General features: G+C 45.4%; 1 protein-coding gene across 1 annotated transcript in view; it reads left to right on the forward strand.

Annotated features, from left to right (window-relative positions):
- LOC137375617 (collagen alpha-1(XXIII) chain-like) overlaps positions 1–27,214 on the forward strand; it is a 339,099-nt gene that overhangs the window by 120,864 nt on the left and 191,021 nt on the right. Inside the window, exon 5 of the mRNA XM_068042994.1 lies at positions 7,074–7,100. Within this exon, the coding sequence (XP_067899095.1) occupies positions 7,074–7,100 (27 nt within the window). The remainder of the gene's footprint in view (positions 1–7,073; positions 7,101–27,214) is intronic.

Below are 27,214 nucleotides of genomic sequence, written 5' to 3' on the forward strand. Positions count from 1 at the left end.
TCAAAATGACGTAGGGCGTCAGAAGAGTCACGGATGTAGGTGGGAAGAGACTGGACCAGCGGAGAAAAGATAGAGTCTAGATAGGAAGAAATAAGTTCAGTGAGGCAGGAGCAGGCTGACACAATGGGTCTGCCGGGACAGTCCCGTTTGTGGATTTTGGGAAGCAGGTAGAAGCGGGCTGTCCGGGGTTGCGGGACTATGAGGTTGGAAGCTGTAGAGGGAAGATCTCCAGAGGAGATGAGGTCAGTGACAGTCCTTTGGACGGTGGCTTGATGTTCGGTGGTGGGGTCATGGTCCAGAGGGAGGTAGGAAGAGGTGTCTGTGAGTTGGCGTTGAGCTTCTGCAAGGTAGAGGTCGGTACGCCATACAACAACAGCACCACACTTGTCTGCAGGTTTGATGACCATGTCGGGGTTAGACCTGAGAGAACGGAGTGCCTCAAGTTCAGAGGGGGACAGGTTAGAGTGAGTGAGGGGGGCAGAGAAATTGAGATGACCAATGTCTCACCGACAGTTTTCAATGAAGAGATCAAGAGCAGGTAAGAGGCCAGGGGGAGGGGTCCAGGTAGAGGGAGAATGCTGGAGGCGGGTGAATGGGTCTGCTGGTTGGGGGGAAGACTCCTGGTCAAAGAAGTGAGCCCGGAGTTAAAAATTAACTGATGAATTAACCTCCTAGAATGGACGCATTTTTGCTACAAGACAAAATGGAGTAAGAGGTCAGGTGACTGCACCTGTATTGCAAATATACACAATGACTGCTGGAGACTGAACACATCATTAGGTCTGGACCAGCCTTGAAGAAAGCATTAAAAATGCTAATGGCCTCATTCAATGTTAATGGCTACCTTATTCAACCAGTCCACCTAAAACTCTCCAAAGTTTGACTCCAGTGAACCAGGAGAAAAGGAAGAACAGCCCAGCATCGTTTAAATTTTCCTCCCGGGAAAACAAAATAAGTTTCACGATAAACTCTTTTTAAAAGCACCAGACCTAAATGCATTCTCTATTTTAATCTCTATCTTGTCTTGTGTGTGTGCATGTGTGTGTGTGTGTGTGTGTGTGTGTGTGTGAAGTTGTGAATTTTTGGTTTTTACTTAATAAACATTTATCTTTCTTTAAACCTAGGAGAAAACCTGTCATTTGTGTTTGTTGACTATTAACACAAGCTCAAGGGATTAAAACATAATTCTAATAAAACACTGCAGTCAGTTGAGAGGTGAAAAGGGAAACCACCCCTATCATTTCCTCCTTGTCGTGACAAATCACATTTTACAACAGTAATCTCACTTTAAGAATCCAATTTCAATGGATCTGTCTTGCACGCGTTGTATATGGCAGCTCCAGGTGAAGGGCAAGCTAAAAATGTGAAATCCATTGGAGACCCATTTGCAAAATTGTGGGGCCAGATTTTCAAAGCCCACTAAATTGCAGGTATGGAGGTGAGCACGATTTGAAGATTGCATTCACGGAGATCGGGTGGGACCCGCCGCCTTCAGAATGCAAAGCCATTTTCAAAGTGCCGCCAGCAACGAGGGAAGGGGTCGGGTGCTCACCTCCAATTAAGTGCCTGTTGAGCTCATTAAAGAGCTCATTAACAGGCTTATCAGTATCAGTTCACAATTTTTGAAGGCTGGGAATGGGGAAGACGCCATGGGGGGAATACAACAGGGTTGTGAAGACATGAACAGTGCGGATGGCCATGAGGGCTATGGGAAGGGCTGATTGAAATAAAGCAGAGGCAGCCAATAAAGCTCAGCTGCTTCAGATGTGCCTCTATATAGTTATTGCTGCAGCTGGAAGAGTTGCATTTCTCATTGGTAGGTGGCAGGAAACCGGAGAGGGATGTGAGCCTGCTGGAATCACAGAGGCAGCAAGAGTCAACAGGGGAAGGCCTGGTGAATGTGTACAAAGCCCAGCTGAGGGAGTTCTGATGGGCACAGGCTAATCTGACATTGGACAGAGCAGCCAGGATGAACTGCAGCAAGTGCAACCTCCTGGACAGCAGGAAGCAGAGGAGCACAGCGGGGGGCTGTATGGGGAGGAAGGCACTATCCAATATATTAGGTGTATAGCCTGAGATTCAGCTACCTGCAAATGACAGAGCGCTAATGCCGTAGGTAGCTGCGCCTATCCAGGTAGATGGTCTTGGTCCTTTGTGCTCTGATCCACAATGACCTGATGCCTCACGGCCCCCATGGCAGTCCCCTACCTGCAGCCATCAAGATCTGCATCACCCTAATCATCTATGCAACCAGGTCATTCCAGGGATCAGCTGTGGACCTAGGTGGCATCTCACAGTCGGCATCTCATTAGGTTAGCAGGCAGGTCACGGATTCCCTTTTCAGCAGGGCAGAGAACTACTCCCACTTTGACACAGATGGCCCTCGCTAGCACAGAGGGCATTATATTCAGCCTCCATCGCTGGATTCCCCCAGATGCAGGGCATCATCACCTGCACCCTTGTGGCCATCAAGGTAACCAGCGAGATCCATCAACAGGAAAGGCTTCCATTCCCTCAATGTCCAACTGGTCAGAAAGCACAACAAGAGCTTCCTCCATGTGTGCACTCGCTGTCCTGGCAACTGCCATGATTCCTTTATCCTCTGGCAGTCCAGGCTGCCTTGGTACCTCACTCCAACCCCCAAAGTGCACGGATGGATCCAAAAAGACAAGGGAAATCCCTTGAAGAAATGGCTACTGATCCCTGTATGGGATCCGCAGACAGAGGCAAACATACCAATGCCACTTGCTCAGCAGGCCAACCATTGAACAGGCCATCGGGTTTGTGAAGATGCAATTCTGGTGCCTGGATTGGTCAGGTGTCATCCTCCAATATCCTCCAGCAAGAGTCTCTGTCACTGTGATGAATGCTGCATTCTCCATAACATGGCCCTCCAGAGAGGTATGGACCTTGAGGACAGTGAGGCCCTGGAAGGAGACATCATGTGAGGAGCAGGAGGTAAGAGAAGAGGAGGAAGAGAGGCGGAGGGGGATAACACTGAATAGAGAGGTACCCCTGCTGCACAATAAAGAGGACCTCCCTTCTGTTCCTCACGGCCTCCAGCATTAGATCCAAGTGAGCATCGATGAAGCGAGGGTCTGCCCTGCCCCTAGTGCCAGGCCACCAGCTCCCCATGACATCTTGTTTCCCTCTGGCGCTGTGGAAGGCCGATCTCTCCCTCAGGGCAACCAGCAGCCTCAGTGATGGCTGCTGTGGAAGTTCACATGAGCCCCACACTGGATCTGACCCACTTCCATTTTCAATCCCACTGGCTCTTACAGGACAGGAAAAACGTCTTCATACCAAGACTTATCCATTTGAAAACTGCAATCTGAATCAGTTTCCCACAGGAGGCAGGTTTCAGACACTAAACCAGACTCGGTTCCTGTTTCCCACTTCAATAATAAAAATACAGCCTGTGATGTTTATGATGAGCTTCATGCCTACCTGTATTACAGCCTCACCCAAAGCCCAAATTTTCTTTTCTGTAAAAGGTAGCACGTGGTGTCTCAGGTGTCTAAGCTGGTTGGCCCAGTTTTACAACTACCTTAAGCCAGGAGTGAAACCTTATAAAATCAGCCCTCTAGAATCCATTAATATGGATTCTGAGGAAATCAGAGTGTATAGATAACTAAAATCTGGTGGATCTTTGTATTTGGAGTCAGAAAGCATTGAAAAGAGATTAGTTACTAAAATTAAGGTTGATAACAGTAAAGTTCTGCAGCCTTAATTCACATGAATAGAAGAATGGCTCAGAGACAAAAAGCAAAGCGAACAGGTAAATGGATGTTTTTCAGGTTGGTAGGATCAGGAATCTTTGCTGTGATCTCTTTATGTGACCAGATGAGGGGAAATAACAAACTGTGAGGAATATTGCAGGAGAACATCAACAGGTCAGCAGAGTGAGCAAATAGGCAGCAGATGTAATTCAATGTAGAGAAATGTGAAATAATGTTTTTTGGGAAAAGTAACAGTGAAAGGAAATATACCCTAAACAGTAAAAGTCTTAACAGAGCGGAGGAACAGAGAGGTCTAATTGGGCAGGTATAAAGACTTTAATTGTGAGAATACAGGTAGAATTTTTTTTTTAAAAAAGACAAATTAAATTCTAGTTTTATATATACAGCATTGAATATAAAAACAAGGAAGTGATATTGGGGGAGAATTCATTCATGTAGCACCACTACATACGCTATATTGATTCCCGGGGCAGGCAGTGCTGCAGGCCGCGACCTGGGTAACAGAATCACAGAAACATTACAGTGCAGAAGGAGGCCATTTGGCCCATATCGTCTGCACTGGCTCTCTGAAAGAGCAACCCCCTCAGTTCCATTCCCCCACCTTCTTCCTGTAATCCTGAATATTCTTCTTTTTCATATAATTGTCTAATTCCCTTTTGAATGCTTCAATTGAACCTGCCTCTACCATGTTCTCAAGTAGCACATTCCAGACCTTAACCACTTGCTGCATGAAAAAGTTTTTCCTCATGTCACTTTTGCTTCTCTTACTAAACACTTTAAATCTGTGCCCTCTCGTTCTCGATCCTTTCACAAGTGGGAGCAAGTGCACAGTGTTCTTCAATGATATCAATGAGAAATGGCAATTTAAATCTGGTGCCAAGCCAAAAGGCTATCCAGCAGCAGTGATGGCAGCAAGCAGGGTAAGCAGCTAATCCTATTAATGTATTCTCACAGACAGCAAACCAGGAAGTTAAAAGGACTGAATCCCTTCAGTTTTATTTTAAATTTTCAGATAGTGAAATAAATGATTATGATTGAATTAAGATAGAAGCTAAAATAAAGAATAATGAACTTTAGAAAAATGTTTGAAATGTGGATTTTATTATCATAATGGAAATACTTGGCATTCCACAAATATAAAATTAGCTTTCAGGGCCAGTGAGGGTTTTTAACAGTTATTACGAAGTTAGTACACTGTTGAAAGTCAGTTACACCTCATTCAAAAAGGCATAACTTTTTTTTCAAGGGTTTTTATGAGACTAACAGCATAAAAATTTAAGTTTTCATCAATTCACTGATTTCTAAGCGATTACACTCTGGGGTACCTCGACAGCACACCCTCTGAAGGAGCTTTATTCTGTGCATGTGCAGACTCCTGAAGTGCTATCAGTTTCAGTGGAGTAATGATGGTGAATGCTCACAGGTTCACCTTCATTGCCACTGCAAAATCCAGGCTATTGTGCTTTGCTTCTGTCCATGGCTTACCACAACTGTGTCATTGTCAGGGCTGGAGGAAAGCTTTGATTTCTGCAGAGCCATGCTTCCAGTCTCTCTGTCGTTTCCAGGAGTACTTGTCTTTTTTGTAGATGAGCTGGGGCATAAAAGCTTATGGCTAAGGTCATTGTCACTCGGAGTGCTGTCCCTATTGTGACAGTGGCTGCAGGATTCCTTGAAGCAGATCTGTACAGGTCTGTGATGGCCTCCCCATTGAACCTCAGTCTGAAAAGAATGTGCTCCTCACTTACTACCAGATAGCTGTACTAGACTTGTAGCTATGTAGATGGCATGTTGGTGAGTATGCCAAGTTCACCTCTGGTACCAGCTAATATCATTGGCATTGAAAGTAACACCCATAACTTATAAATAAATTTGTGGCTGTAAGAGGAAATTAATACTATAGCTTTAAGGGACCACCTTCTGACAAGCGAGAGCCTGGATGGCATTTAACATCTATTTAAAATAGGAGAGGTTAATACACAGCACTTCTGTCTGTGGGAACAGGAAATTGCATGCCTGCCTTTAAGTCATAGATTTGCATTGCTATCATGTATGAGAACTCACACAACCATAGTAGGAATTTCCAGGCTATTTTCTATTCACATTTTCCAGATTTGATTTGATTCACAAAAGGTGCAGTAGCATTAGATTAATTGTGTGAGACTGAGCCTTAAGGTGGCATATCAAGTTTAATTTGATGCTCCTGTTAATTTAACAAAATAAGTAAAAGTTGTAAAATGTAATTATTAATACTGCCTACCATAACATGCTGACAGGACTCATGTAAATAGGAGTAAACACAATGTGTATGGTTTGAAATTTGGGCTGCTACTATTTAAATAAAGCCTATAAAAATGTCTTACTTGAGCATCATGTATGTTTTCTAAGCTATAAGTCCTTATAACACAGATTTGTGCCATTTTGGCTAGGAGAAAGAAGTATCATAAGCATATCTTGGTATCTTAGCTAATTGTTTTCTCCATCTGTTCTTTTGCAGGATCCCCTGTAAGTATTGTGAATACTATGAAGCTGATTGAGTCCATTGAGTTAAGGAAACTTATTTCTTCTTTATCTTTATTTTTCTTTTCACTTGTGCATTTAATCTTGTAGATTCACATTTCATGTTTAATAGTATATTTTGATTAGAAAATTAGAAACAGCTAATTAGTTTTGAATGCTACAGATTAGCACTGAATAATTGTGCCTATTTTGTGGCAATATGAATTGATTAACTACACCTCTCATGCAAGTGCCCTAAAGCAGGGTTGTCCAGCCTGCAGCCTGAGGACCATATGTACCCCTGACCCTTGGCAATCCAACTCTCAAAATCTAGGTAACTCGTTCCTATTTATGCTCACAGTTCTTACTTGCTGCTTGAATGTTAAGACCTGGAGCTATTGAAAGCAATGTTGTCTCATTGTTGGATAAGTTCTAAATCAGAACATCTTGATCTATTAATATCTGCAACTTGAGATAGCTGCAAATTAACAGGCGCATCATATGCCACCTTAAGGCTCACAATTATGCAGTCTCAAGACAACAGTTTAGAAACCCCTGCCCTAAATGAGCCAAGATAATTAAACCCATATACCACTCTTTAAATAAATGCTTTAATCAATGCTCATTCATGATGATGAGAATCAGTATAATGATTCAGTACCTGCTTCTTGTGTGTTTCTGTAACACTATTGTCTAGCAGTTAGTGTAAATTATAATTAGTGAGTCTTAACATTATTTGTTATGTAGCTGGAGAGAATGATTATTTTGAGGTACAGAAAATATGGCTTTTGCAATAATGTTTTCTGTTTTGTTGTTTCATTCGTTACACATCCACAGGGAGCACCAGGAAGAGATGGTTATCCGGTAAATGTTTACAATTATTTTATATTTCCTCTGCATTTCCAATGTAAGCAAAGGTGTCGCAGTGTTCATTTTCAGGTGGTGCATCAAAGAAATAGAAATAATATTCCTATTAAAGTGTAAACAACACTATAAAGTATTTCCCATTATTACATAATTGAAGAATAATCCTGTCATTTTCTAGAGAAAATAATTTTTGCCTTTAAACTAAAATTGATTCAGCATAATCATTCTGACTCATTGTTGCTTTTACTTGACAAAGTGATTCTTGACAAAGCAGCCAGCCACTGATGTCATCAGACTGCGCCAAGCTGCGCACATGCGCAAACAGCTCCTGCTCTCTGCGCATGTGCGACATTACGCATTGCCAGGACTGGTTGGCGCATGCGCAGATGGCGTCATCACGTAACGTGGGAAAGCAAGCGGGGGGAAGCGGGGAGGGAGCGGCCAAAGACCCTGGAGGTGGCAGGTGCGCGTGTGCTTTCCTCCGCCCCCCCCCCCGCCCACGGTGGTGCGTGGGCTTCCCTCCCCCCCTCCAGCCCGCTCTCTTCCCCCCCGCCCGCTCTCTTATCTCCCCACCCCCCCCACCTGCTACCTCCCCCGCCCGCTCTAACCCCCTGCCCGTTCCCACTTTCCCTGTCCGCTCTTTCTGGCCATTGTGTGCTGCCATGTGTTTACGTTGCCTTTGTGTGATTATTTGACCAGCACCATCACAGATTGTGATGTTTGAGTGGAACAGGCTGCATTTGTGCATGTGTCAGTGCAGCGCCACCTAGTGGTTACGTTGTCAGCAAACGCAACCTTTACTTGACCTACATATATGTTGTGACTTAGAATTTCTTAATAGATGATAAAAAATTCTGTCAGTGATATTGCAAAAATTGTATATTGACTATTCTCAATATTGTGGCAGATTTTCAATGTATTTACACAAATCTTAAAACGCAAAGTAAAATGTTATGGGATTTCAAACTATGTTTTTTGATTTCCTTACACTGTTGGTATATTTTGTCTCCTTCCTCCACTGTGAAAACAGATGCAAAGTACTCATTTGACAAGTCTTCAGTTCGCGTCTGCAGGTTGCCGAATTTCAATCATGTTTTGAATCGTCATGTGAAGCAATCACTTCACTGACTTGCCATCTGTTTTTAGCCCAAAACCAATTTATCGGCCACAGACTTGTGCATTTGCAGCATTTTCTCTTTTACTTTCATAATGTGCATTTGTAGTTTTGGTAATTGTTTGTGTACTCACTTGTATAAACTTGAAGCAATTTTGGATCCACACTGACAGCATTTTTAAAAATGTGCGTTCTTTTCCCATGTTTTGCTAGGTTCTACCTACACTGTGTACCATCAACAACAAATTGGGCATAAAGGAAAGCAATCTGCCCCGAGCCTCTGCCTGTATAGTTCAGTAACTCAGTTCAATTTGAAAAAGCCATCTGGGGAACTCAGCCATTGCTTTTCATTTTAGAGAAGTACCTGGCCTCCACTTAATGCCTCTCTTAGGCAATTAAAACCAAGATAGAAATTCATTATGCAATGGAATTAATTTATTTTTGCAGGCTTCATCAATATTGCAGCAATCAGCTAGGCTTGAACAGGATCAAGAAACTGAGAATTTAGCAGTGTATATCTTAAGCACCATACATCCAATTTCTTGATCAATATTTTTGGTGTGAAAATTCAATCATTACCAGATCTCATTATCACTGAATAGTTATTTGAATACAGACCCACCCAGAATTCCCAACTGCAGGTGAAGGATAGCTCATAGCATGGTATTTGCTCAATTGAAATGTGTCGATCAGAGATTCTGGGACCTAGAATTGCTCAAACAGGCTTCTTAAAAGGATTTATGTGTCTTGTTGGTTGTTAAAGTAAAAACATATTGAAAATGATAGCAGTCACTAAACATATTTTCCAAACTCCTCAAAAAAAATGGAAAAAATATAACACTGGGGAATATCAGGTACTAATTGCACCTCATTGTGAAACTTTAGGAGTCAATTTTCTTTTCTGGCCTCTTGCGCATTTCCAATTATAATCATTCCACCATTAGTGACAGTGCTTTCAACTGCTTGAACCCCAGGCTCTGATATTCCTCCCTAAGCCTCTTCGCCTCTCCACCTCTCTCCTCCTTTAAGACGCTCCTTAAAACTTCTCTTTTTAACCAAGCTTTCAGTCATCTGCACTAATATCTCCTTATATGGCTCGGTGTCCACTTTTATGAGTCATAGAGTTAGAAAGCACAGAAACAGGCCCTTTGGCCCATCGTGTCTGTGCCGGCCATACAGCACCCAACTATTCTAATCCCATTTTCCTGCACTTGGCCCGTAGCCCTGTATGCTATGGCGTTTCAAGTGCTCATCTAAATACTTCTTAAATGTTGTGAGGGTTCCTGCCTCCACCGCCTCTTCAGGCAGTGTGTTCCAGATTCCAACCACCCTCTGGGTGAAAAAATGTTTCCTCAAATCTCCCCTAAAACTCCTGCCCCTTACCCTAAATCTATGCCCCCTGGTTATTGACCCCTACTCTAAGGGAAAAAGTTTCCTCCTTTCTAACCTATCAAGCCGCTCATAATCTTGTACACCCCAATTATGACCCCCTCAGCCTTCTTTGCTCCGAGGAAAACAACCCTAGCCTTTTCAGTCTCTCTTCATAGCTGAAATGCTCCAGCCCAGGCAACATCCTGGTGAATCTCCTCTGCACCCTCTCCAGTGCAATCACATCCTTCCTATAGTGTGGTGACCAGAACTGTCCACAGTACTCCAGCTGTGGCCTAACTAGCGGTTTATACAGCTCCATCATAACCTCCTTACTCTTATATTCTATGCCTTGGCTAATAAAGGCAAGTATCCCATATGTTTTCCAAACCACCTTATCTACATGTGCTGCTGCCTACAGTGATCTATGGACAGGTACACCAAGGTCCTTCTGACTTTCTGTACTTCCTAGGGTCCTACCATCCATTGTATATTCCCTTGCCTTGTTAGTCCTCCCAAAATGCATTACCTCACACTTTTCAGGATTAAATTCCATTTGTCACTGCTCCACCCATCTTACCAGCCCATCTATATCTCCCTGTAATCTAAGGCTTTCCTCCTCACTATTTACACCACCAATTTTTGTGTCATCTGCGAACTTACTGATCATACCTCCGATATTCACGTCTAAATCATTAATATTCACTACTAACAGCAAGGGTCCCAGCACTGATCCCTGTGCTACACCACTGGTCACAGGCTTCCAATCGCAAAAACAGCCCTCGACCATTACCCTCTGACTCCTGCCACTAAACCAATTTTGGATCCAATTTGCCAAATTTCCCTGGATCCCATGGGCTCTTACCTTCTTAACCAATCTCCCATGCGGGACCTTATCAAAAGCCTTACTGAAATCCATGTATACTACATCTACCGCTTTACCCTCATCTACACATCTAGTCACCTCCTCGAAAAATCCAATCAAGTTAGTTAGACACAATCCCCCCCGACAAAGCCATGCTGACTATCCCTGATTAATCCCTGCCTCTCCAAGTGGAGATTATCCTGTCCCTCAGAATTTTTTCCAATATTTTCCCAACCACTGATGTTAGACTCACCGGCCTGTAATTTCCTGGTTTATCCCTACTTCTTGAATAATGGTACCACATTCGCTCTCTTCCAGTCCTCTGGTACCTCTCTTGTGGCCAGAGAGGATTTGAAAATTTGTATCAAAGCCCCTGCTATCTCCTCCCTCCTTGCCTCACATAACAGCCTGGGATACATCTCATCTGGGCCTGAGGATTTATCCACTTATAACCCCGCTAAAACAGCTAATATTTCCTCCATTTCAATGCTAATATGTTCAAGTATATCACAATCCCCTTCCCTGATCTCTACACCTACATCGTCCTTCTCCATAGTGAATACTGATGAAAAGTAATCATTTAAAACCTCACCTATGTCCTCCGGCTCCACACAAAGATTGCCACGTTGGTCCCTAATGGGCCCTACTCTTTCCCTGGTTATCCTCTTGCCCTTAATATACTTATAAAACGCCTTAGGATTTGCCTTTATCTTGCCTGCCACTGTTTTTTCATGCCCCCTCTTCACTCTCCTAATTACTTTTTTAAATGCCACCCTACACTTTCTATACTCCTCTAGTGCCTCCGCTGTTTTCAGCGCTTGGGATCTGCCGTAAGCCTCCTTTTTTTCCCTGATCCAATGCTCTATATCCCTTGACATCTAGGGTTCCCTGGGTTTGTTAGTCCTACCCTTCACCTTAACGGGTACACGTTGGCTCTGAAGTCTCACTATTTCCTCTTTGAATGACTCCCACTGATGTGATGTAGACTTTCCTACAAGTAGCTGCTCCCAGTCCACTTTGGCCAGATCCTGTTTTATCATTTTGAAATCGTCCATCCCCCAATTCAGTACCTTTATTTCTGGTCCATCTTTGTCATTTTCCATAACTACCTTAAATCTTACAGAGTTATGGTCACTATCCCTGAAATGCTCCCCCCACTGACACTTCTGCCACTTGACCAGCTTCATTCCCGAGGTCCAGTACTGCCCCTTCCCTTGTAGGACTTTTTACAAACTGGCTCAAAAAGCTCTCCTGTATGCATTTTAAGAATTCTGCCCCTTTTAAGCCTTTTGCACTAAGACTATCCCACCTCAATGAATTTCGCGCTCGGCATGACGTTGAGCTCTTCTTCCGTCGCCTCCGCCTCTGGGCTCACTTCTTTGACCAGGAGTCTTCCCCCCAACCAGCAGACCCATTCACCCGCCTCCAGCATTCTCCCTCTACCTGGACCCCTCCCCCTGGCCTCTTACCTGCTCTTGATCTCTTCATTGAAAACTGTCGGTGAGACATTGGTCATCTCAATTTCTCTGCCCCCCTCACTCACTCTAACCTGTCCCCCTCTGAACTTGAGGCACTCCGTTCTCTCAGGTCTAACCCTGACATGGTCATCAAACCTGCAGACAAGGGTGGTGCTGTTGTCGTATGGCGTACCGACCTCTACCTTGCAGAAGCTCAACGCCAACTCACGGACACTTCTTTCTACCTCCCTCTGGACCATGACCCCACCACCGAACATCAAGCCACTGTCCAAAGGACTGTCACTGACCTCATCTCCTCTGGGGATCTTCCCTCTACAGCTTCCAACCTCATAGTCCCACAACCCCGGACAGCCCGCTTCTACCTCCTTCCCAAAATCCACAAATGGGATTGTCCCGGCAGACCCATTGTGTCAGCCTGCTCCTGCCCCACTGAACATATTTCTTCCTATCTAGACTCTATCTTTTCTCCGCTGGTCCAGTCTCTTCCCACCTACATCCGTGACTCTTCTGATGCCCTACGTCATTTTGACAATTTCCAGTTTCCTGGTCCCAACCGCCTCCTCTTCACTATGGACGTCCAATCGCTCTACACCTCCATCCCCCACCAGGATGGTTTGAGGGCTTTCCGCTTCTTCCTGGAACAGAGGCCCAACCAGTCCCCATCCACCACCACCCTCCTCCGCCTGGCTGAACTTGTTCTCACATTGAACAACTTCTCCTTCAACTCCACGCACTTCCTTCAAGTAAAAGGTGTCGCTATGGGTACCCGCATGGGTCCTAGTTATGCCTGTCTTTTTGTGGGATATGTCGAGCATTCTTTGTTCCAGTCCTACTCAGGCCCCCTCCCCCAACTCTTTCTCCGGTATATTGATGACTGTATTGGTGCCGTTTCCTGCTCCCGCCCCGACCTGGAAAATTTTATCAACTTTGCTTCCAATTTCCACCCTTCTCTCACCTTTACATGGTCCATCTCTGACACTTCTCTTCCCTTCCTCGACTTCTCTGTCTCCATCTCTGGGGATAGGTTGTCTACTAATATCCATTGTAAGCCCACCGACTCCCACAGCTACCTCGACTACACTTCTTCACACCCTACCTCCTGTAAGGACTCCATTCCATTCTCCCAGTTTCTCCGTCTCCGACGCATCTGCTCTGATGATGCTACCTTCCATGACAGTGCTTCTGATATGACCTCCTTTTTCCTCAACCGAGGATTTCCCCCCACTGTGGTTGACAGGGCCCTCAACCATGTCCAGCCCATTCCCCGCACCTCTACCCCCACCCCTTCCCCTCCCTCCCAGAACCGTGACAGGGTTCCCCTTGTCCTCACTTTTCACCCCATCAGCCTCCATATCCAAAGGATCATCCTCCGCCATTTCCGCCACCTCCAACGTGATGCCACTACCAGTCGCATCTTCCCCTCCCTTCCCCGTCAGCATTCCGAAGGGATCGTTCCCTCCGCGACACCCTGGTCCACTCCTCCATTACCCCCACCACCTCGTCCCCGTCCCATGGCACCTTCCCCTGCAATCGCAGGAGGTGTAATACCTGCCCATTTACCTCCTCTCTCCTCACTATCCCAGGCCCCAAACACTCCTTTCAGGTGAAGCAGCGATTTACTTGTCCTTCTTTCAATGTAGTATACTGTATTCGCTGCTCACAGTGTGGTCTCCTCTACATTGGGGAGACCAAGCGCAGACTGGGTGACCGCTTTGCGGAACATCGCCGCTCAGTCCGCAAGCAGGACCCTGAGCTTCCGGTTGCTTGCCATTTCAACACTCCCCCCTGCTCTCATGCTCACATCTCTGTCCTGGGATTGCTGCAGTGTTCCAGTGAACATCAACGCAAGCTCGAGGAACAGCATCTCATCTACCGATTAGGCACACTACAGCCTGCCGGACTGAACATTGAGTTCAATAATTTCAGAGCATGACAGCCCCCCATTTTACTTTTATTTTTAGTTATTTTTTCTTCCTTTTTTTTTTACATTCTTTTTTACATTTTTTACATTCTTTTTTTTGCATTTATTTCATTTCATCTTAGTTTGTTCAGTTTGCTTACCCACTGTTTTTTTTCAGGTTTGAACTTGCTGCTGTTCAATATTCAGTGTATTAATACCTAATCTGTACTAACGCTTTGTCTTTCAACACACCATTAACATATTGTTTGCCTTTGCTCCGTGACCTTTTGGTCAGCTATGTGGCCTGGTCCAATCTAGACCTCCTTTGTTATCTCTTGCCCCACCCCCACCTCACTTGCTTATAACCTGTGACTTTTCTAATATTTGTCAGTTCCGATGAAGGGTCACTGACCCGAAACGTTAACTCTGCTTCTCTTTTCACAGAAGCTGCCAGACCTGCTGAGTGGTTCAAGCATTTCTTGTTTTTATCCCAGTTCATATTGGGGAAGTTGAAATCCCCTACTATTATTACCCTATTATTTTCACACCTCTCAGACATTTGTCTACATATCTGCTTCTCGATCTCTTCCTGACTGTTTGGTGGCCTGTAGTAGACACCCAGCCAAGTGATTGCCCCCTTTTTGTTTTTAAGTTCTACCCAAATGGCCTCATTTGAGGAACCTTCTAAGATGTCAACCCTCCTTACTGCAGTAATTGACTCCTTGATCAAAAGTGCCATGCCACCTCCTCTTTTATCCCCTCCCCAGTCACGCCTGAAGATTCTATACCCTGGAATATTGAGCTGCCAGTCCTGTCCCTCCCTCAACCATGTCTTGGTGATAGTAATCCCATGTGCTAATCAACGCCCTCAATTCATCTGCCTTACTAGTAAGACTCCTTGCATTGAAATAAATGCAATCTATTTTGTTTGATAATGCTCTTGTGAAGCACCTTGGGATATTTTACTGCATTAAAAGTGTTATATCAATGCAAGTTGTTCTTGCTCAACCACTGTAATTTTGTCAGAAATCCCATTTTTGTGTGTGAAAGGTTTTCCACTGGAGTTACAGTGGCGGAATGGGAGAGGTTCTGAGGAGATTCACCCTCTTAAAGATTTAGCAGTGACTGTCACAGAGGCTCATTATCATCAATACATAGAATGTTGTCTCTGAAGTGAGATAGCATTATCTGCTTTTCAAAATAGGAAAAAAAGAGCATTCCAGCAACAACATCTTATATTTATATAACATCTCTAATATAATAAATAATATGTCCCAAGGCACTTCACAGAGGCATTATAAGGCAAAATTAGACACTGAGCCACATAAGGCAATATTAGTGCAGATGGCCAAAAGCTTTGTCAAAGAGGTAGGTTTTAAGAAATGTCTCAAAGGGGAAAGAGAAGTAGAGAGTCAGAGAGGTGTAGAGAGGGAATTCCAAAGCTTAGGGCCTAGGCAGCTGAACACACAGCCATTAATGGTGGAGCAAATAAAATCAGGGATGCTTAAGAGGCCAGAATTAGATGAGCTCAGATATCTCAGACAGTTGTGGGGCTGGAGGAGATTACAGAGATAGGGAGGGGTGCGGCCATAGAGGGATTTTAAAACAAGGATGAAAACTGCGTGGCCTGACTGGGAGCTAATGTAGGTCTGTGGCACAGGGGTGATAGGTAAGTGGGACTTGGTGCGAGTAAGTACACAGGCAGCAGCATTTTGGATGGTCTCAAGTTTATGGAGAGTAGAATGTGGGAGACCAGCCAGGAGTGCATTGTACTAGTCAAGTCTAGAGGTAATAAATGCATGAATGAAGGTTTCAGCAGCAGATGAGCTGAGGCAGAGGTGATTTGGGGCAATGTTATGGAAGTGGAAATAGGTAGCCTTAGTGATGGTGCAAATATGTGGTCGGAAGCTCATCCCTGGGTCAAATATGACACCAAGATTGTAAGCAGTCTGGTTTAGTCTGAACCACTTGCCAGGGAGAAGGATGGAATTGGTAGCTAGGGAATGGAGTTTGGACCAGCATTTACTGTCTATCCCTAATTGCCTTTGAGAAGGTGGCGCTGCCTTCTTGAACTGCTGCAATCCTTGGGTTGTAGGAAGGGAGTTCCAGGACTTTGACCCCACGACAGTGAAGGAATGGCAATATAGTTCCAAGTCAGGATGTGTGTGGCTTGGAGGGGAACATGCAGGGGGTGGTGATCCCATGCATCTGCTGCCCTTGTCCTTCTAGGTGGTAGAGGTCGCAGGTTTGGAAGGTGCTGTCGAAGGAGCCTTGGTGACTTGCTGCAGTGCATCTTGTAGATGGTACACACTGGTGGTGAAGGGAGTGAATGTTGAAGGTGGTGGATGGGGTTCCAATCAAGCGGACTGCTTTGTCCAGGATGGTGTAGTGCTTCTTGAGTATTGTTGGAACTGCACCCATCCAGGCAAATAAGGTGTCAGCCTGGTGAAACTACAACACAGAACTACTTGCATGCCAAATAGAGGAAGCAGTATGCAACAGACAGGGCTAAGTGATCCCATAACCAACGGATCAGATCCAAGCCCTGCACTCCTGCCACATCCAGTCGTGAATGGTGGTGGACAATTAAACAACAAACAGGAGGAGACTCCACAAATATCCCCATCCTGAACGATGGGGGAGCCCAGCACATCAGTGCAAAAGCAAAGGCTGAAGCATTTGCATTCATCTTCAGCCAGAAGTGCCGAGTGGATGATCCATCTTGGCCTCCTCCTGATATCTCCAGCATCACAGATGCCAGTCTTCAGCCAATCCTATTCACTCCACATGATATCAAGAAATGGCTGAAGGCACTGGATACTGCAAAGGCAATGGGCCCTGACAATAGTACTAAAGACTTGTGCTGCAGAACTTGCCGCACCCCTAGCCAAGCTGTTCTAGTACAGTTACAACACTGGCATCTGCCCAGCAATGTGGAAAATTGCCCACGTATGTCCTATGCACAAAAAGCTGGACAAATCCAACCCGGCCAATTACTGCCCTGTCAGTCTACTCTGCAAAATGATGGAAGGTGTCATCGACAGTGCTATCAAGCGGCACTTACTCAGCAATAATCTGCTCAGTGGCGCTCAGTTTAGGTTCCGCCAGGGCCACTCAACTCCTGACCTCATTACAGCCTTCGTCCAAACATGAACAAAAGAGAAGAACTCCAGAGGTGAGGTGGGAGTGACTGCCCTTGACATCAAGGCAGCATTTGACTGAGTATGGCATCAAGGAGCCCTAGCAAAACTGAAGTCAATGGGAATTAGGAAAATTTTCCATTGGTTGGAGTCATACCTAGCACAAAGGAAGATGGTTGTGGTTTTTGGAAGTCAATCATTTCAGTCCCAGGACATTACTGCAGTGTCCTAGGCCCAACCATCTTCAGCTAGTTCATCAATGACCTTTCCTCCATCATAAGGTCAGAAGTGGAGATGTTTGCTGATGATTGCACAATGTTCAGCACCATTCGCGACTCCTCAGATACTGAAGCAACCCATGTCTGGATGTCAGATAAGAAATCTGACAATTTAGAGATACTGGAGGAGTCGAGAGAATTGGTGGTGAGGTAGATCTGGGTGTCATCAGTGTACATGTAAAACTAATGCAGCATTTTCAGATTATGTTGCCAAGGGGCAGCATGCAGATGAAAAATTGGAGGGGGCAGAGGAAAGATCCTTGATGGAAACCAAAGGTAACGGTTCGAGAGCAGGAGGAGAAGCCATTGCAAGCAATACTCTAGCTATGATTAGATAGATAAGAATGGAACCAGACAAGTGCAGACCCATCCAGCTAGTACAAGTATTTATCAATAAATAGTTGCCAAATTTAGAAAAAGCTTTTATTTCTGCTTTACTGGAAAAACAATTAATAGAACATCTTCCCAAGTGAGTAAATTTTTTTATATTCTTTCATGAGATGTGAGCATCGCTGGCAAGGCCAACATTTATTGCCCATCCCTAATTCCCCTTGAGAAGGTGGTGGTGAGCTGCCTTCTTGAACCACTGCCATCCATGTGGTATAGGTTTACCCACAGTGCTGTTGACTAGGGAGTTCCAGGATACTTTTTCCAGAATTATGATCCAGCAACAGCGAAGGAGCAACAAGTCAGGATGGTGAATGGCTTGAAGGGGAACTTTCAGGTGGTGGTATTTCCCTGCGCTGCTGCTCTTGTCCTAGGTGGAAGAGGTCGCCAGTTTGGAAGGTACTGTCTAAAGAGCCTTGGTGCATTGCTGCAGTGCATCTTGTGGATGGTACACACTGCTGCCACTGTGCCCTGGTGGTGGAAGGAGTGAATGTTTAAGTTGGTAGATGGGATGCCAATGAAGTGGGCTGCATTGTCCTGGATGGTGCCGAGCTTCTTGAGTGTTTTTGGAGCTGCACTCATCCAGGAAAGTGGAGAGTATTCCATCACACTCCTGACTTGTGACTTGCAGATGGTGGACAGGCTTTGGAGGTGAGTTACCCGCCACAGAATTCCCAGTCTTGGACCTGCTATAGTAGCCACATTATATAAATGGCTGGTCCAGTTAAGGTTCTGGTCACTGGTAACCCCCAAGATGTCAATGGTGCTGGATTCTGTGATGGTAATGCCATTGAATTTCAAGGGGAGATGGTTAGGTTCCCTCTTGTTGGAGATGGTCATTTCCTCGCACTTGTGTGCTGTGAATGTTACTTTGCCCAAGCCTGAATGTTGATCATGCTTTGCTTCATTAGCTAAGGAGTCACACGATTACATGAAACAGAAACGTATCTTTTACTTCCATTTGCAATGCCAGTTTCTTGAACTCTAGCAAGAAAGTGACCTCTTTTTATCTTAAAGTCATACATAATGAAGGTGCTGGAATAAATGTTTATGTATTGCCAAGGTGTAAACTAGCACCTGTACAGAGCTAAAAAAGAAAATCATGTGAATAGGATAGCATGTCCATACTGTAGCCTGATTTATTTATTTTTTATTTACTTAAATAGAAGGAAAGTAAGGCAGGTCTTTATATCCCTGGCATGTGATCCCTGCCCAATTTATTGCGTACTCTATGCCCCACCTAGGCAAAATTTATACCCAGACTGTACAAATGAAAAGCTACTAGGCTATCTCTTGAGTTTCAAGCAGCTGTAGTCATCAGATTGGTGCATTACTTAACAACACCTTGTGATGTCAGGGAACATGTTTGGGACTGACAGATGTTCTGTCTATCCTAGACCCCCTTGAAAAATCATACTACCTTGTCTTCTGGCTTTCCTAGTCTCTCCTGATTTTCCTCCCTTCCAGGCCTCTTACTCAACCTCAAGAAACAACACAACAAAACTCAAACCAAACTCTCTTTATCCGACATACACACACACTTCTGCATAGGTCATTGGATAGCAATCAAGAGCAAGAACTTTAGGTGATTTTTTTGCTATCCTTACCCCAAGGCATCAGGTCAATTATGGTGTCCCATTGCCTTCCTGATGTATATCTACTAATTCATACAGAATAGGGGTCAAGTCTGGGACCTTCCTCATTGTATACTTAACATACCATACATTTTAAACTACTTCTGGTACATTTTTACCTTGATGCACCAGTGTACCACAGGAATGCACTGGAACTCTTGCATAACATAGTACAGATGTTATTTTCTCACTCTCCCCACCCCCACCATCAGGAGAAACAGCTTTAAAAGAAAGACACTGAAAAGAAATCTTGAGACTGGGTGGTGCAATGCCTTAGACCTGCCTTAAACCTAGCCTTTTACCTGGTTGTCCTGGGTTCAAATTCAGCCCTGGTTCTGTTTATCGATTTCAAGAGGCCTATTTAAATTAATTGAGTGGTATTAATCTAACTCCAGGGCCCAAAGCACAAGATACCCCTGATTTTCTCAGCAGGAGAGGAGGTGACGAGAAATTAACATGGGTTTCACAGAATCCACGTCAGCTTGAGACTTGCAGGCTAAGAGTAATTGTGGGTTCGCTATGTGTGTAACAAGCAAACAGTGTGTTGTCCTGCAGTGTGAATTGCCAGGACTGAAGGAAGCTAAAACAAGCCTGCAGCTGGCTCCTTCCCAACTACTTTTCCATTTCAAACACCCTCCACTGCTGGCCTTCTCAGTAGTCCAGGCTTCCTTTTCATATGGAGGTCATTACCTGTGACCAATCTCTCCTCATTACTTTTCAGAAACAACACAGAAGAGTAAATAAGCAGAGCATAGGTCTCTGAACCAATCTATTACCTACCATCTCAGGCTTTGGATGGTGAGAGGGGGAGCATACATGTAAACATGAAAGGAAAAAACACTGAGTAGTTAAAGTTTGTGTTGTATTGGAAAGTGCTGCCACCTGTGCCCATTAATGGGAATATACTGAAGTTCTTAATCTCAGTGAGGGGAAGGTGATTTTACATGCTTATTCTGCTTAGGACAGTGCATTCTTGGAAGGTGTAGGTGACTTCTCTTACTTTGCCTCACCTGGTTCAGTCATCAAACATCTTGCAGCCCTGAGTAGCTGTGCGGGGAATCATGCAGGTAGTACTACTAGCCAAAGCCTGCTCCTTCCACATCACCTGAGCTCTTCCTTTAGCTGGCCTCTTCCCATGCATCCCAAACAATGTCCTTTCTTAGCCACATCTTTTAGAGCAACACTTCACTTTCTGTGCCTGAAATTCTGGGACCACCATCCAGAGGCTGTCTGCCTGAGATTCCCCTGCACTGTTCCTCTTAACTGCAAAGAAAAGTTTTCCAAGCAATGCTTGGCCCTTTAAATTATTGCAGGGTTTAAATCTTACAGCCGTATGTCAGTTTCCACCTTCACAGCCTATATAAATTATTTAAATTACTAACCCCAGAAATCCACTAGTCTCCACGACAACTGTATGGGCAGGTGTAAGTTCCAACCTTACTCCATTTCTGATGGTATTGCAGCCACAGTGGAAAATCCCAGCTACTGAGTCAAATCAGTGAAGAGCAGCAATCAATAATGGTAATCTATATTGCCAGCACATCAGAGTGTAAGTCTGAATGTGTAGGATAATGGTACAGGTTTATACTGTTAACCAAGTAACTTAGCAAATATCTCCACATGAAATAACTGTGCACACTAAGGGCTGAATTTAGTGCAGCCTTCAAAGGCGGGTATGGTGGTGTGGGGGGAAGGAGGATCACTCTGGATTTGTCTGCCCAGAAATCCGACATTGTGACTTCGGTTCCGGATTTTGTCAGCAGAAAAAAAGCACCATGCTGCCTCAATGCAACAGGAAGCTACTTTAAATTGCACAAATGCTAATTTAAATGCATCTAAATGTAAGTGAGTCCAATTTAATGATAGGTCCTCGATTTTTGTGAATGGCAAGTGGCACTCATAAGCCTTCAGGTTCACGACCATTAAAACCTGGCGGCACCGAGGCAAAAGGCCACATTGCAGCAACAGGGAGGCAGCCTTGAATATTGCTGCGTAGGGGAAGAGGGGGTTTGGAGGCCATTGTGGAACTGCATTGCTGTGTGCTCTGCAAGGGGGTCCGGGGTCCTGGGGGCTCTGCAAGAAGGACCAGTGTCTTGATGGCTCTGCAAAGGGTGGTTCAGTGTGGGTTATGGTGGGTGCAGTATACAGTTGACAAACTGCTGGTGATGTATTTGGTTGCTCGCGCTGCTGGAACAGAGGGTGGAACGTCAACAAGTTTGCGCTCTGAGGTCCATCAGTGACTGCGCTGAGAGAATTGTCAGAACCTCAGTTGCCAAGGCAGGGTCGTCTCTGCATCAACAGTGATCAGCAGGCCCACAAGTCACCTGGCGTGGGTCTCATACAGCCTGTATTTTTCGACCCCTGTGACGTGATGCGGCAATTCGGATGGAGAAAGGGCTAAGAGGCAGCTGTGCCTGTTCGTGAAGCTTCACAACGAGAACAGCAGCAACGTGCCTTGCCAAGAAAGGCCCACCAGGGCCACAGTGTGTACCGGACCCGGATCAGCTGCATCCAAATGTCAGCGTGCCACTGTCAGTGAAGACTATGGCTCTCCAGGGAGGCCGTCACTGACTTATGTGCCCTGCTGCAGGACGATTTGCAACCTCTTGGATTTCCCTGGATGCAAGACTCCCTTCTGTTACTGATGGCTATCAAGACTCCTAGAGACCAGCTTGCTCCCTTCATCAACAGGAAGGGCTTGCATTCAATGAACGTTCAACTGGTGACCACCGAAAGTATTTCCTGCAGGTGTGTTCCCGCTTCCCATGAAGCAGCCATGACCCCCACATACTTCGACAATCCCCGGTGCCACAGCTTTTCAGGTCCCCTGCTCATCTTCAGGGATGGATTCTTGGGGATAACATTGAAGATGCTGTAGAATCACTCTGGGGGGTGGGGAGGCTCCAGCTGGTCAAGGCAGGATTCCTCGTGCCATTTTGAAATGGTGCTGGGAGCTCTGCTGTGGTCACAAAATCCAGCCCCTTGTATCCTGGCAGCAGTCATGATACCTTTATCCTGTGGCAGTCCTCTGTATCATCTGCATTTGAGTCTCCATGGCAAACTAAAGGATGGCTACTGGGCAACAAGCACTGTTCACTGACTACCTGCCTCATGACTCTGGTGCACAGCCTACTCACAATATGCATGCAACAAGAGATAAGCTGTCACATGAAATGACCATTGAGGTGCTTAAGCGGTGCTTCCACTGCCTGGACTGCTCTGGAGGAGTCCTGCAGTACTTATCAGAGTGCGTGTCATGATTCGCCGTGGTCTGCTGCATCTAGAAGAACCTTGTCATCGTGAGGATACAGCTCTTGTCACCAGGTATATAATGAGCATCTGAGGAGGAGGAGGAGAAAGAGAGTGAGGAGGAAGAGGAAGGGAGGAGGTAACCGGTCAGGCTGTCTGTGATCGGCTCATTCAACTGCAGTACTAGTTAACACAACCCCAGTTCCCCAGTCAACAACAGTCCCACACTTAACTACCCCTCTGTTACTGATAACACAGCGTCCTCTTGACTACAACGCTGAAGTAAAAGTTACCACAAAACAAACATTTCACACCACCTTTATCAATCAAACCATCCAATATTCCATACAACTAATTCAGTCTAGAGCATTTTCTTCGTTGCCTGTCTTCCATGTGCCTTTTCCTGTCCTGGAGCTCCTACACAGTGCAACCCCAATGGCTGCAGCATAGCTGGCAGATGTGGGGGAGACTGCAGATGGGCTTGCGGAACAACATCAAGCAGCTCTGGCTCTAGAAGGTCCAGCCTCGGACTTCACCACCCTGACATGGGTGGCAGCTGGCTGTGCTGGCTGGCCAACAGTCAACAGCAAGAGCACTGGAGGAGTGGCAGTGGTGGGAGGATGAATGCTGTGATCCTGAGAGAGGGCAGCAGAGTCATTCCCCACGGAGCCTCTGCCAGTCCCCTGTGGTGGCGCCTCAGCAGTCCTTGCAATGTGTTGAGGACAGATTGCTGGACCGCTATGAGACCCTGCAAACTCCTTTGAGCACTGGTATCCACAACCATGATAGCAGCAGTCTGAGACTGCATGGTAACAAGCATGAATCGCATGACGAAGGGTCACTGACCCGAAACGTTAACTCTGCTTCTCTTTCCACAGATGCTGCCAGACCTGCTGAGTGAATCCAGCATTTCTTGTTTTTGTTTCAGATTTCCAGCATCCGCAGTATTTTGCTTTTATGAATCTCATGACCTCAGTCTGAGCTTCCACTGCAGCACTGAAAATTTGGGTGGCTTCTGCCTATGCTGCAATGGAAGCTGAGATATTGGCCGCCAGACGCTGCATCACGACTGGGTCCACAAATGTTCTTATGGAGTTGGCAACTGCTTCTACACTAGAAAAGATGGGGTCCAAGCTCTGCACAAAGCCCTGTGCAAGGTTGGTGCTGGACTCCTCCGTGCTTCTTGACAGTGACTGCAGGCTTTCTGGCAGGTGCGCCAATGCACCAACTATTTCTGTGTGCATACCCATCAGCCTTTTCCTGTAGGCTGCTCCATCGAAGTCCTCAGCTGAATCCTGTGCAACAGAACTCTTATGTGACCTCACGCTATGGCGTGCTGAAGCTGCATTACTCTTTCTCTTTGCCTTCCTGCTTGAATCCTTCCAATCAGGTCTCCACCCTACCATATCACCAAAACAGTTCTTACCAAAGTCACAAATGACATCTTAGTTGACTGTGATAAAGGTAAGCTATTTCTCCTTGTCCTCTCGATGTGTCTACAGCCTCTGATACAGTTCTGCTCCAATGCCCCTCCACCATTGTCCAGCTGGAGGGACTGCTCTCACCTGGTTCAATTCTCATCTTTTCAGTTGTAACCACAGAATTACTTGCAATGGCTTCTCTTCCCCCTTCTGCACCTTTATCTCTGATGTCCCCCAAGGATCTACATGCTGCCCAATGGTGACATCATCTGAAAACACAGTGTCAGTTTCCACAAGTACGCTGATGACACACAGCTCTACCTCACCAACACCTCTCTTGACCTTCTCTTGTCTCAAAATTTTGCTTGCCCAACACCCAGCACTGGATGAGCAGAAATTTCCTCCTACTAGATATTGGGGAGACAGAGCCATTATCTTCGGTCCCTACCACAAACTCTGTTCCCTTGTTACCGACTCCATCTCTCTCCCTGGCAACTGTCTAAGGCTGAACCAGACTGTTTGCAACCTTGCCGTCATATTTGACCCCAAGCTGAGCTTCCCACCACATGTCACCACCATCACAAAACCACCTTTTTCCACCTCCATAGCATTGCCTGACTCCGTCCTTGCCTCAGCCTATCTGCTGCCAAAACCCTCGTCACTGCCTTTGTTACCTCTAGACTTGACTATTCCCATGCAATTCTGTCTGGAGTCCCACTTTCTACCTTCCATAAACTTGAGATCATTCAAAGCTCTGCTGCTCGTGTCCTAACTCACACGGAGTCCTGCTCACCCATCACCCCTGTCCTCCCTGACCTACATTGGCTCCCGGTTAAGCAACTTGTCGATTTCAAAATACTCATCCTTGTTTTCAAATATCTCCATGGCTTCGCTCCCCCTATCTCTGTAATCTCCTTCTGAGATCTCTACACTGCCAATTCTGATCTCTTGAGCATCCTGATTTTTTAATTCCTCCACCATTGGTGGCTGTGCCTTCAACTGCCAATGCTCTAGCTATGTAATTCCCTCCCTAAATCTCGCTGCCTCTCTATCTTTCTTCCCTCCTTTAAGATGCTCCTTAAACCCTACATCTTTCACTTAGCGTTTGGTCATCTTATATCATCTCATATCACCTTATGTGGTTCGTGTCAAATTTTGTTTCGTAGCTCTCCTGTAAAGGACCTTGGGATTTTATCTTGTTAAAGGCACTATATAAATACAAGTTGTGTTAGTGTTATTGCCCTGACTTCAGGCTACTCATGCCCGGTCTCTCACCATGTGCAGATCCTGAGCTTAGCTCGATCAGTATCTTAGCTGGTGGTTGAGTGTGAGATTGAGTGACAGTGTTTCTTTAATCGTCAGTCTCTTCTTCTTCCACTTTTTGCTTCTACACCACTGGCCATGTTACAGTTCTTGGATATCTGAAAGGAGAAAGGCACCAGGGAAAGGTTACACTGAGGTGAGGAAGGGAAGAGGTGCATGCTTAGACCATCTGAGACTTGTAGATTATACGAGATTGTGGGATGAGGTGAAATGGGATGTGAGATCTTAATGATGAAATCTGAATGGTGAGATCTTGGGTGGTTTAAGCCTCGCCACTGGTCACAGCCTCAGTCATAGCCACTCCAATAATGGCCTGCACCATCTCCTCGATTGGAGTAAGGACATGCAGCCATGCCTGTCCACTGCCGGTTATGTGCCATCTTACCCTGCAAGAGAGAGGGAAGTGTGTCAGTGAATGCATTTGGAAATTGTTTGGGTGATGTGGCTATCATAGTTGAATAGTTGGCAGTGCGTGCAAGCTATGAGATGTGAATGTGAGGCCTGCAGCAATTTTTAGTGTATGAGGGTGAGATAAAGCTATGAACCCAGATCCTCAAGGCTACACTGCTGGCATTGACTGCAACCGCTATTTTCCTCCACAGCCTTCAGTGTCTGTCTTGAGGGCTTCCTAGTCCTCTGTGGATAGAGGATCTCCCTCCTCCTTTCCAACTCCTGCACTAAGGTTTCCCATGCTACATCACTTAACCTTGGAAAACCCTCTCTTCCTTCTTGCTCCATTTTCAGTGTTCCTGCTGATCGCACAATCTTCCCCAGCCACTTCCAGCATCTGCTGCAACCAGAATATATCTCCTTTTTAAGAGGTGCAGGCTGGCTTTAAATGATGCAGGCTAGCTTTAAGTGGTGCTGGGCCTCAAGCAATTTTGCACCCACTGATCTGGTGTGCAGCCGTGCAGCATTGCTGCTCGCTGCAATCATAGCAATGAGCATACCGCCTGCATCGGAAACAATGTGCACGGATCAATCACACACAGTGATCCCATCAGAATCACAGAATTGTTACAGTGCAGAGGGAGGCCATTTGGCCCATCTCATCCGCACTGGCTCTCTGAAAGAGCAATTCCCTCAGTTCCATTTCCCGCCTTCTCCCCGTAACCCTGCACATTCTTCCTTTTCATATAACTGTCTAATTCCCTTTTGAATGCTTCAATTGAACCTGCCTGCACCACGTTCTCGGGCAGCGCATTCCAGACCTTAACCACTCGCTACGTGAAAAAGTTTTTCCTCATATCACTTTTGCTCCCTTACCAAATACTTAAATCTGTGCTCTCTTGTTCTCGATACTTTCACAAGTGGGAACAGTTTCTCTCTATCTATTCTGTCCAGACCCCTCATGATTTTGAATACCTCTATCAAATCACCTCTCAGCCTTCTCCTCCAAGGAAAACAGTCCTAACATCTCCAATCTATCTTCATAACTGAAATTCCTCATCCGTGGCACCATTCTCCGGAATCTTTTCTGTACTCTCTCCAATGCCCTCACATCTTTCCTAAAGTGCGGTGTCCAAAACTGACGAAATACTCCAGCTGAGGCTGAACTAGTGTCTTATACAAGTTCAACATAACTTCTTTGCTCTTGTACTCTATGCCCCTATTAATAAAGCCCAGGATACTGTATGCTTTATTAACCACTCTCAACCTGTCCTGCCACCTTCAATGACTTATGCATATATACACTGAGGTCCCTCTGATCCTGCACCCCTTTAGAATTGTGCTCTTTATTCTATAATGCCTCTCCATGTTCTTCCTACCAAAATGAATCACTTCACATTTCTCTGCATTGAATTTCATCTGCCACCTGTCTGCCCACCAACTTGTCTATGTCCTTTTGAAGTTCTACACTATCCTCCTCACAGTTCACAATGCTTCCAAGTTTCGTATCATCTGCAAACTTTGAAATTGTGCCCTGTACACCAATATCTAGGTCATTAACATA

Source organism: Heterodontus francisci, chromosome 12 (assembly GCF_036365525.1).
Source record: "Heterodontus francisci isolate sHetFra1 chromosome 12, sHetFra1.hap1, whole genome shotgun sequence".
NCBI lineage: Eukaryota > Metazoa > Chordata > Chondrichthyes > Heterodontiformes > Heterodontidae > Heterodontus > Heterodontus francisci.